We start from the raw sequence: 12258 nt of genomic DNA on the forward strand, positions 1-12258 counted from the left end.
AGTGTGATATGAAATATAACTTCATATAGAAATTCACAGAAAAACAGATGCTTAAGAAACTCAAAATGAGCCTGATGGAAGAACCATAAAACATATCTGTTCTGAAGTGATTACAATACATCCAGTGGTCCAATATATATGAATGTATATATATATATTAGGGCTGTCAATCGATTAAAAAAAATTAACTAATTAATCGCACATTTTTAAATTCATTAATCGCGATTAATAGGTTTTATTTCTTTTTTTTAAAGACAAAACTTCACACAGCATATATGTTATATATATGTTATATATATATGTTATATAAATATGTTATATATAACATATATATGGTATATAACATATATATATGTTATATATATGTTATATATATAACATGTATATATATAACATATATCATATATATGTAATATATAACATATATATAACATATACATATAACATATATACCATATATATAACATATAACATATATGTTATATATATAACATATATATAACATATAACATATGTTATATATAACATATAACACATATATATATATAACATATATATGTTATATATATATACATATATATATATGTATCATATAAATATTATATACAAGTATATTGGCTTGTTGCGTGCAGTTTACGGCGGATCAAGAAACCAATGTGGAAAAGTAACAACACTTGAGGGGTTTGTATCACTTCTTCACACACGTTAAATCACAATAAATCACTGAGTGATCGTATGTTCCATCATGAGAGTTAATATCTTCAGGGCAATAACATCTCATCTCTCATCACGTCTCTTCTTACCTCCAGCTCAAAGTACCACTTCCCCGTATTAACGCAGTAGGATTTTTCTGCTCTGAAGATGCGGAACCGCTCAGCAGATATGTTGACGGGGTCAGATTGAGCTGCTGGATGAGAAGAAGGGAACACTACCATAAAAAAACAATACTATCTTACCATCATATGTTGTACTGTTGAACAAGTCGTTGAATGAAGTGAGAGAATGAAGCGTGGGTTTGGTACCGTGGTCCTGGTCAGGAGCTTCCAGGTTGTATCCGTATCCCAGCAGAGTCCTGACGGCCTCTCTCAGACTGTCTTTGTTGGACTTCTTGGTTCTCTCGTCCAACAGGACGTAGGGGACCAGGCGAGGGTTTCGGCGACTCTTCACATCCTGACGAGACCGAGGCCAGAAGAGTCAACAGTAATTACAGCTGCTTCATAGTAATGTGGTGCAAAAACAAAAGGCCTCTGAGCTGCCTCTATGTACGATATGTTAATGCATATAGCTCCAGTAGAGTAGCAAGCAAAAAGTAAACTGTTATTCTCTCGAGTGGCCACCAGGGGACGACTCCTTTGGTTGTATAGAAGTCTATATAATGACTCTACCTCTCTCTTGATTCATTCCCTCAGTAAACATTGTGAACATGAGGTCATGATCTCTTTCATGGATCCCCTGCATCCAAAATATGTGATGGCAGTCAAGATGGCCTCTTATTCTGTGACAAGCAGGAAGTAGAAATTGCATCCTGGGTCGGATCCTAGTTCAATTCCACTATTTCCTGAATTGATGGCAGATTAGTTTGTAAATACTTTTTTTTATCTAAATATGACCAGTAGGTAGACGACTGGAAGTCGATATATAGAGTATATATATATATGTGCGTCTACCTGTTGGATGCCATAGGTCCAGCCCTGGCGGATGCGATCTCTTGCCCAGACGTTGTGTGCGTTCTCTGCCAGTTTGTCCACCATTGCTTCCTGGGTGGAGGTCAGTTTGATGTGACTCAGGTCCAGAGGGGCCGGTTTATAACCACCGGACAGCTCATAGCTGCACAGATAGAGGTGGATCACTGAATCTAGCTCGCCAGCTGCTACAACAACCGTCATGAAGTCTGAGCGCCTCTGGTGCTCCCCCCCCCCAACCAAACAACGGCCCCATCACTGCATCATGACACCGTGCTGATCTCAGTCTGTGTGGACTTGTGCATTACTCATCTGTTCTTGTACTGACGGTTGACTTACGTTGGGGACAGTTTCACGCTCTTGACTTTCTCTATCGCGTGTTCATCTGCTAAGCCAACATGGCAACCAAGGGCCAGGAGAGTTCTGTAACACACACACACACACACACACACACACACACACACACACAATGCAGTGTTCAGGGGTGCCAACGAGAACTTATTTGATCCACCTGTCACATCTTATTTTGCTTCCTGTATTTACTTGAGCGTCTCCAGAGACATCTGGAGGTTGTAGCTCCGCTCTTGTTCTGGAAGCTTGGAGAACTCCACCAGACAGGGGTGCTGCCGCTTGTTATCGTCTCGCACCTGAAACACACCGACGACAGGCACAGCTAGTCAAGATGCTGTTTACACCCAGAGGTTGTCTCGAGATGTCCCCGTGGTATCACTTCATCCTCGTGTTGGAACTCTGTGGACGTTCTTACTCGGAGAGAACATTTGTTTTATTTCTTTTGTGAACAGGAAACAGATTTCTAAAGATCGATCTGAGATGAGAGAATCTCTCTAATAAGCTCATTGACATATTCCTAGTTTGAAGTTGGGCATCGTGTAAGCGTATCAACTTAAGCAATAATGAAAAAGACTCAGGTGGCATTTAATGATGCTTTCAGAATCTTTCTCAAGCTTCCCAGGTGGACAAGTGCAAGTCAGATGTTTGTGACTCGTAATATTCCCACAGGAATTTTATATAGAAATTTAAATGTTGATTAAATGTCTCAGAAAATGTAATTGTAACAGCTTTAACTCAGCCAACACAGAGTGATAGGAGGTATCGTCCTTGTTTCTGGGAACAATGGAACAAGTTGTTGTATGTTTTTTTAACCACGAGTGACTTTTTAACTGCAGTGGTTGTACCTGTGTATTTTATTGTATATATTGTTGTTGTATTTGTGTTTGTTGCTTTATGGACTCATGAGGAATAAAATGAATATATTAATCACTGGAAGAAGAGCTGTATTGAATGTCTCTCTGCATGTTCAACCCGTGTTACACCGATCCGATTTGGTTCAGAGGCGTGTCGTGGTGAAGGCGACCGGCTGAGCTCCAAGTGAGACCGACATGTTGAACTGCCCTCAGATTAAATGTAAACATGTAAACATGCATTAAAGAGGTTTATTGTCATGGTTTCATATCCAGAGTGTGTGAGCGGTACTCACGGCGCCGTAGGTCCAGCCCAGTTCTATCTTGTTCATCACCCACAGCTCGTGAATGTTTTCTGCAAGCTTCTCCCTGATCCTCTCCAAGTGAGGCGGCAGCACAATCTGAGCACACACACACACACACACAACACACACACAAAAAGTGCACAGTTGTTTAGGACATCACACATCTGCTGCACAGAACATGTCCTGCGTGTCCGTTGAACTCTTCTCTCGTCAGTCGACCAGTGAGGTCGCTCAACTTGTTTCATCTCCCTGTAACAATACAACAAATTATTATATCCATTGTTTTAATTAAAGGATTATCTTTTTTTGGAATAGCGTGTTGATTTAGTTACTTATTTCTTTCCCCTTTAAGATCAATATCATCATCATCCTCATCATTATTATTTAAATAATACTATTAGTAGTAATCATGATAACCATTCATTTATCTATTGATGTATTTATTTATCTCTTGCTCCTCGGACACACCTGGACCTTTTTCTGGTCACAATGGTGTACCCGTGTCCTCATATTGTATTTTATACATTTGTTGTTGTATTTGTGTTTGTTGCTTAATGGAATCATGAGTCTGGAATAAAAGAAATATATATATATCAATTTAAACTGACAGAACACACATCATATACACACCTAGAATACTCCATCAAATTAAAACAAATGAAAATCTGGACCATATTCCATCATAACGTCTGTTTCGTACGTCTCGTGACAATAAATAACTGCTAACTTGTTTGTACCATGTCAAAACATTAACATTAAATATAGTCATTAAATTATTAAATTAAAGCATATTTTGGAATAAGGCCATTTTAAAATAGTGATAGTCATGAAATAATTAGAAATATATTGAATTTATTCACTTTTTCAACGTTATTATAAATTGTGTCCGTATAAGATTATTGATTTGATAATGTGATATTTATTTCCACAGTCATGCTCCTCTCAGCCGGTCTGTACCTGGCTGGTGTCCACAGGTGTGGGGGTGAAGGCTGCCTGGCTCAAGGTGATGGTGGGGCCCAGCAGGTCCCCGGCGGTGGTCTGGTCCTGACTGGCCTCCAGCCTCAGCTTGTCCCGGGGTAACACCGCCTCGTAGCAGGGAGCGTAACCCGGAGGGGGGAGGAACTTAAACTCCCCGTGACGACCCCCGAGGAGGAACCGCACCCTGCGGTGTGACGGAGGACAGGAGGAGTAAGAGCATGGTCGAACGCGTATGATGGAAAGATTTATGTATTTATACTTTCCCAGAAGTCAAAGGAAACAGTCGGAACAACAACCAAACCCAGTAAGTTCATTAAAGAGGATTATTAGACGTTATTTCAGCATTCTGGAGAAGAATAGTTCTACAGGTAAAGGTTCTCAAGGTAAACTTATATTTAAATAGACACAAATACGATAAATGAAGTGTAGTAATCCAATAAATACATTTTCTTTTTGAATTTTGGAAGTCCTTTAGAATTATATTTCTTTTCACTCTCACTAATTCTAGTATTTATTCTCTCGGTTTATAAATATACATATATATATATATAAATATACATATATATATATAAATATACATATTTAAAGATATATATGTATACATATATATCTGTATATTTATACAGATATATGTATACATATATCTGTATAAATATACACATATATATATAAATATACATATAAATACATATAAATATAGATATATATATATAAATATACATATATACAAACGTATATTTATATATATATATATAAATATACATACAAATATATATATATGTATATATATATGTATATTTATATGTATATATATATATATATATATTTATAAGTATGTTAGATGGTCCCAACGTCTTCTCCAGCTTCCTGTGACATGAAGGCAGAGGCAACATCAGCTGCATTCTCACTGACTTGACTCCCGCGGAGAAGCTGGCCACGGGGAAGAAGAGACCGTCGGTGTTGAAGTTCTCAAACATGCCCTGGACCGGCTGGCCGTTGATCCTGAAGGAGATACTGGGCACGCTGAGGTCCAGGCAGCAGCTCACCACATCCTCTGCTCTCAGGAGGTGCTGATTGGGCGAGCTAACGGTTCGCTCGATGCAGCCTGCACGGTGAGGTCAGAGTTCAGCCGTCAGTCTGTGGCATGTGAGCATCTGAGTTTCATTTCATCTCTGATCATCTAGATGGTGAGGGCTAAATTAGTGTTAACATTAAAGAATATGCAGTGAATGCTTTTCGAGTAGCTTGTCATCAATTATTACTGTGCACAAAGATGCATATATTGTTTTTAGCTGGGTGTTCAGCCATACCTCGTTATACTAATATCATCTCAATACACACACACACAGACACACAGCTCTGTATTGACTTGATGTGTTTCCTAGCCCCCAACCCGAACCTTAACCATCCCAACTAAATACCTAAGCCCAACCCTAGCCTGAACCATATTCATATACCAAGTTTGAACCCTCAAACAGGCCTCTGAAGATGGGCACACATGTCCTCACTTTGTTGTTGGTCCTCACTATTTTGCAGGTACAAGAACATACACATACACACACACACACACCTCACCTGACCATAGGTGGAGTCCATCAAAGCCATAGGAGTAGAGGTCATCGCCCACCCCGTTTCCACCCCACCCCTCACCCCCGCTGGGATAGGGCGCGTAGCCGTTGGTGTTGGCCCAGCCCACCCGGAGGTGAGAAGCCTCCGCCGTGACGAACGGCAGCGCCTGATCCACGATCAGCTCGTAGTACCACTTCCTGTACTGAGCAGAGCCTTCGCTGACTCCCAGGAAGATGTTGGGACGCATGCTGGTGGGAAGACGAAGCAGAGCAGGGACGGTCAATGAGCCGTCTGAAAAATGACTGTGTGTGTGTGTGTGTGTGTGTGTGTGTGTATACCTGCTTACGTGGTTGATCAGGCGGGTCTGCAGCAGCAGTTCTCTTCCTGGCAGCAGGTTGTCACAGATCAGGTGCTGGTTGGAGCGCACCGCCACGCCGTGACACACGCACAGTGAACACAACACATCCAGCACCTGGGCGTAACACACACACACACACACACACACACACACACACACATACAAGGTAACATGTCAGTGTTGTAAATATGTCTCTGGGACCGTATGAATGAACACACACAACTCCTGGAGGCCTTTTCACACACACACTTTACCCATGTGGAATATTCTCACACTTTTAACAAATATGTATCTCCATAAAAACAGTGTAAATAACCCCATGAGAGGTTTATTGTTTTATGTTGATTGCCTGTTTTTGTATCTGCCTTATTGTTTTTGATGTATGCTTTTTATATTATATTGTTTGAATAATTCAGAGACGTTTTAATTTACTTCCTCTTAATAGTTCAATTGGACTTTTATTTTGAAAGGTTAAAAGGAAGCGCACTTTTAATTTATGTTAAAATGCAAACTTGACGGTACGGCTACGGATGGACAGATGCACATTTTATCTGAAGTTTAATAGTTTCAATGGACCCGTATGAGGCTAGTGTCTCACGGTGGGGACAAGGGCGTGATTGTTTACGAGTTTTAATTTATTCACCTAAAGAGAGAAAATAAAGGAGTTTCACCAGCAGTGAGTCCTCACGCCAATTCATATATGGGAATCCGTTACAGTCAATATTCATCTCTTTGAATAATATGAAATCATCTGAACCGATATCCCTCTGTAGAAGTACCTTGTAGTTGCGTCCATGCTTGTCCAGCAGAGATATGATGGACTTGATGTGTCCCTCTTTGATGATGTTCAGCGCCTCAGGACTCTCCACCAGCACACAGTGAAGCACCTCCAGTATACCTGGTACAACACATGGAAGAGTGTATGTAGGGAAAGCGGTCCAACCAAAAGGTCCCATTCACCAATCATCACGGCTAACGGAGACTAAAAGTAGCTCAAGACTCCTCCCGTCTTGTTCAAGGAAGTAATTCATAAGCATTTTAGTCTCTGACCGACCGAGGCGTTGGCGTTTGGCAAAATCAGAGAATAAAGGAAGCCCGAGGAGGCGAAGGGGGAGCTGATCTAGAGCGTAACGAGACGTGCCACTATTAGCGTGATGGCAACCGTCCCTGGCTGTATGACAAGCCACCCAAAAGAAAGATGGTGTGAAACACGAGGGCTGAATCCATGTTCAGGGAGTGTGTATTTTCAGAGAGAGGGTGCCATTGATATCGGCACACGATATGATCGTACGTGGGAGGGCATATCTCGTACGGATGACTCAACAACGCCTTCATAGGAGATGAACCTCGCCTCTTCGGGATTCTCTTAGGGATTTGAAGAAGAAGGAGGAGAAGAGCCTCCGAGCCGACTTACCAGAAGAGGCCTCCAGCCGCTCCAGCCTGCTGATCAGCCAGTCCAAGGAGCCGGAGAACTGAGCACAGTTCTTCCTGTTTCCTCTGATCAGAGCAGCTGGGAGGAGACAGAGGAGAGCCATGACTTGAGTGATGGATGGTAACCCCTCACTGCTAAACACACAGCGGGGCTTCTCTGGTCATCTCTGTCGTCTGATTGCAACATTACATTTATTTTACTAAATTTGTATTTCTTCGAGTAATATAAATATTGCTAGGTTTTAATTTGATTGCTTTCTGTAAAGCTGTTTGTAAAATCTTGTTTAAAATAGTAAAATGGGTTGTACTCATATCATTTGTAGTGTGTGTGTGTGTGTGTGTGTACCCAGTAGCTGGTAGAGGGAGTTGAGGATGGAGCTCCAGGCCTCTCCTGCCTTTCTTCCTACCGCCTCAGCAAAATGAGCCGCACTGCTGTAGACGTGAAGACGATCAATACACTCCAGCACCAGGCTGATCATTCCCTACGGACACACGGGGGGACGGCAACACCGGGTCACTCAGATGGATTCAGACGCATATACACACATATAATATATAAATATATATAAGAGATGAAAAATGTCACTTTACGTTATTTATTTATTTAATAACATAATATCACCTTTGTTGATTTAAAAAGGAAACGTGTATATATATATATATATATATATATGTATAAATATAATTATATATCTAAAAAATATATATATAATTTAATATATATATATGTATCTATAAATATATATATATATATCTATAAATATTGATATATATATATAAATATATATTTAAATATATATATATATATTAATATATATAAATATATGTATATTTATATGTATATATAATATATATAAATATAATATATATATATGTATTATTAACCATTACAATCACAAAATAAATACATTTAACTTTGAGTGGCTTCATTAGTTACACATGTAATATGTTTAACTTAGAAAAGTCCGTTGAAATATTATAGAACTGATTCTGAATAAGGAAATCCAACTTTGTACTCATTCATAGGTATTGAGGTAAACAGGATACACACACACACGCACAGACACACGCACACACACACCTCTTCCTGAAAGAGGTTCTGCCGGTTCTTCAGTGCTCTCAGCCGGTTCTGCTTGTCTTCATGTTCCAGGTGGTCTCCGGGTGGATGGAAGTAGCCAATCAGATCCTGCAGACTCAGACTGACTGAATCTATTGGTAGATCCAGAGTGGAGCTCCTCCCCTTCTTCCTCAGCGTGTCCAGCCCCCTGGAGAACATGGAGTGAGGACGTCAGGCTCTGTGGTTATGTTATTCTGTTATTATTTCCTTCTGTCTGTCGTTGTTTGGATGTAGTTCTTGGCTCTCTGCCATCAGCTAACAGAATCACCGGAGCGCCTCTCGCTGGCAGCCCGGTGGCTTTACCTCGGTGCTCCTGCTCGTTGGAGGAAGAGGGTAATTACTTGTAGAACGACGGGTCGCCGCTTGTTTGACAACTTTAAATGAAGCGTGTGTGACTCTGCCGCTCCGGTTCATCCCATCACTCGACCGAGGGCGCCCTCGAGTCTTTTATGGGACTTGGCTCCATTTCGTGATGTATGGCTCAATAAATTATGATTTAAAGACTTGCCATTTAATATGCTCTTCATTTGTGATGGGCTCCAGTTGTCAGATAAGAACCTTTTTTTATGACAGTGTAATTTTGTGTAGAGTTTGGAATAATACACTTTTTTCTTAGTTTGCAATAACAACGTTATGTTCTTTTCCACAACAATGGTGTCTTAAGTTATAAGTCCACAGCTGAGTAATTGACAGCTCGGGGGCTGAACGCAGAACTTCTGCTCCTGGAAGTATTTTGATTTCATCTCATTGTGGGTCATTGCATTGGTGTCACTTGTGAGTCAGTACAGATGCATGTTCCTCATTCTGCTCCATCTTGAAGGCAGCAGCATGTGAGCTGAGGCTTCAAACAGGATCTTTACTTTCCTTTCATTAAGCTCCCGTGCAGGACCCCGACACATCCTGTGTTGGTGTTTTTTTCTTTTTTAAGACGATTTAAGAAACTCATTGTGTTCCCGTTGAATCGGGAGGAGAGACGTGGAGACGCTTCAGAAGAGCGTCACTATTACGTGCGTCTTGAATCCCCAAACAATCACAAACAGGAACGTGTTATGACTGCAAAGCTGCTGTTGTTGTTGTTTATTCCAAGCTGATGCACAGTGCAGCCTCTTCCTCTGGAAGGGTCCCATTACGGTTCTTTGCAATGTTATCTCTACGTGTAGTGCCTGTGTAGAGGGGAGCGCTCCCCAGAGAAGGAAGGATAGGGTTTGGAACACAGCCCTCAGGCTGGCTCCGCCCCCTCTTCAGCTCCAGCATATAAAAGGCACCTGTTGTCATTGCCCCACCCCATTTTACACCTGTCGCCACCCTGTGGTGGCTATTGTTCCCCTGCTGCTATTTAGCTGCCTCCATTATGCCTGTTTGAGCTGCCTCCATTATGCCTGTGTTAGCTGCCTCCATTATGCCTGTTTTAGCTGCCTCCATTATGCCTGTTTTTACCTCTACATGGTTTGGCCGTTGTAAATTAGTTCTGCATGTTTTGGCTTTTAATTGTTTTGTTTTACGTTATTTTCATGGTTTCCTGTAATAAACTTCTGGTTTGTTTTACTAAACGCGTCTCTGGCCAAATATCAGTAACGACTCTTTGTCCTCAACACTTCTCAAATGTATTTATTGGGGTTTTTAAACTTATATTTCTTGGGGTGTAAGTCCCCAGGTGGCTTTCATTTCCCTCTCCCTTAAGGCCCCACCACACATATCTAGGTAGGGGTAGGTGTGTGTGTGTGTGTGTGTGTGTGTGTGTGTGTGTGTGTGTGTGTGTGTGTGTGTGTGTGTGTGTGTGTGTGTGTGTGTGTGTGTGTGTGTGTGTGTGTGTGTGTGTGTGTGTGTGTGTGTTAGGAATGCGCGATATAAACGATATACGATATAAACGATAAAAAATGGCCTACGATAGAGATCTTAGTTATATTGCTCTATCGCGATATTGCATGTTTGACGCGATCTATCCATGACCCGCGAAATATAAAGTGCCACGAGTGTCACGATGTGTACAGGATGTGGACCCAGCGGATGTGGACCCAGCGACGGGCGGTGATCGCGGGAGGCGCGAGGCAGGAACGGGTAGGCACTAGGCAGACGGATGATCGGCTGGCTGCTGACGGAACGAGTAATCCTCTGGCGGGTGTACATTACGTATAACAATAACGCATGTGACAATAGTACAATGATCCCACAACTCGTGGGTGTCAAGCTGGGGTTCTTATAGTCCCGTTGATTTGTGATTGCTTGCCGGTGTGTGCGCCGCGCGGCAGCGGAGTCCGAAGCCGCGTCAAGCCCGGTGACACGGTCGCGACCGTGACAACGAGCTGCAACCGTCTGCAACGCAAATGTTCTCAAAACGACATACTAAGTTTCTTTCTTCTTTTGTTTTATACATTTAGCAGTTTGGCTTTCCTTAGAGTCTATGTAACCTGTTCTGAAATGGTTCTATTATGATTTACAGTATATATCGTGATATATATCGTTATCGCAATAGCTGCAATGTATATCGCAATATGGATTTTAGGCCATATCGCCCATCCCTAGTGTGTGTGTGTGTGTGTGTGCGTGCGTGTGTGTGGTAGTCCACCTGATGAAGAGGTTGAACAGGAACACCGTGCTGCGGATGACTCTGGCCGTGCGGCTCTCCTCGTGTTGGGACCGGGACAGCGTCAGCCCGTCGTCCATGTGGCCCTCGTGGTGCATGATGGCCTGAGAGGAGACGAGCGCATCGTGACCGTCACACTGAGACCGGCACTTTACCGCCTAAGCAGCTGTCACAGTTTGTTTATAAAAATACTAAAAGCTTCATCGTGACTTGCTGCAAGCCTGGACGTGTGCGTCTAAATTTACCCTCCAGTTAAATAGCGGTGGAACAAAGTATCGCTCCGCTCGGGTATCACAAGAGTATTTATTCTTCTCAATTCTCAAAAATACTGTTTTTGATTCATTCTGGTCACATGACATCTATTGTTTATGTGGTCATATGACAGATATTGTTCATCTAGTCACATGACATATATTGTTCATCTGGTCACATGACATCTATTGTTCATCTGGTCACATTACATCTATTGTTCATCTGGTCACATGACATCTATTGTTCTGTCCATCCTGGAGAGGGATCCTCCTCTGTTGCTCTCCTGAAGGGTTCTTACCTTTTCCCCCCCTGAAAGGTTTTTTTATATTTCTTGGTTGGGAGTTGTTCCTGATCTGATGTAAGGTCAAAGGTCAGGCACGTCTTTGTGTACAGATTGTAAAGCCCTCTGAGGGGAGTTTGTCATTTGTGATTTTTTGGCTATATTTTAGGCGCTTGAGTATTAACTCGAGTCACAATATGTGTATTAATAACATGAGATCAACTTGTTTAAATAAAACGCACACAGTGCTGCAACGTCGGATGTTAAGGGACTCTCACCTGATCGCTTAGAAATATTATAACTGTGACCCAGATGTTGAGCATGAGGGTTCTTTCCGGTTCATATGTAATTACACACAGAAAACAGCGACGCCTTGTTACAGGACCACAATACATCGAAGCGCAACCCCCGCATCATGTACGTATCGTATCGCCCTAATTTGAGTAAAGGGTCTCGTGTTGACTTCTTAACCTGAGAGAGACCCTCTGAAGAGGGGAGGT

At 41.8% G+C, this 12258-nt stretch overlaps 1 protein-coding gene across 1 annotated transcript in view; it reads right to left on the reverse strand.

Moving 5' to 3' along the window:
- Positions 1–12258, reverse strand: part of ryr2a (ryanodine receptor 2a (cardiac)) — a 125383-nt gene that overhangs the window by 72002 nt on the left and 41123 nt on the right. Inside the window, exons 12-26 of the mRNA XM_056430441.1 lie at positions 11209–11330; positions 8607–8790; positions 7872–8007; positions 7509–7604; positions 6874–6992; positions 6075–6208; positions 5743–5984; positions 5080–5272; positions 4147–4351; positions 3181–3285; positions 2226–2329; positions 2022–2105; positions 1668–1827; positions 1023–1170; positions 804–907 (exon numbers count right to left, since the gene is read on the reverse strand). Of these exons, the coding sequence (XP_056286416.1) occupies positions 804–907; positions 1023–1170; positions 1668–1827; positions 2022–2105; positions 2226–2329; positions 3181–3285; positions 4147–4351; positions 5080–5272; positions 5743–5984; positions 6075–6208; positions 6874–6992; positions 7509–7604; positions 7872–8007; positions 8607–8790; positions 11209–11330 (2136 nt within the window). The remainder of the gene's footprint in view (positions 1–803; positions 908–1022; positions 1171–1667; positions 1828–2021; positions 2106–2225; positions 2330–3180; positions 3286–4146; positions 4352–5079; positions 5273–5742; positions 5985–6074; positions 6209–6873; positions 6993–7508; positions 7605–7871; positions 8008–8606; positions 8791–11208; positions 11331–12258) is intronic.

Source organism: Pseudoliparis swirei, chromosome 13 (genome assembly GCF_029220125.1).
Source record: "Pseudoliparis swirei isolate HS2019 ecotype Mariana Trench chromosome 13, NWPU_hadal_v1, whole genome shotgun sequence".
NCBI lineage: Eukaryota > Metazoa > Chordata > Actinopteri > Perciformes > Liparidae > Pseudoliparis > Pseudoliparis swirei.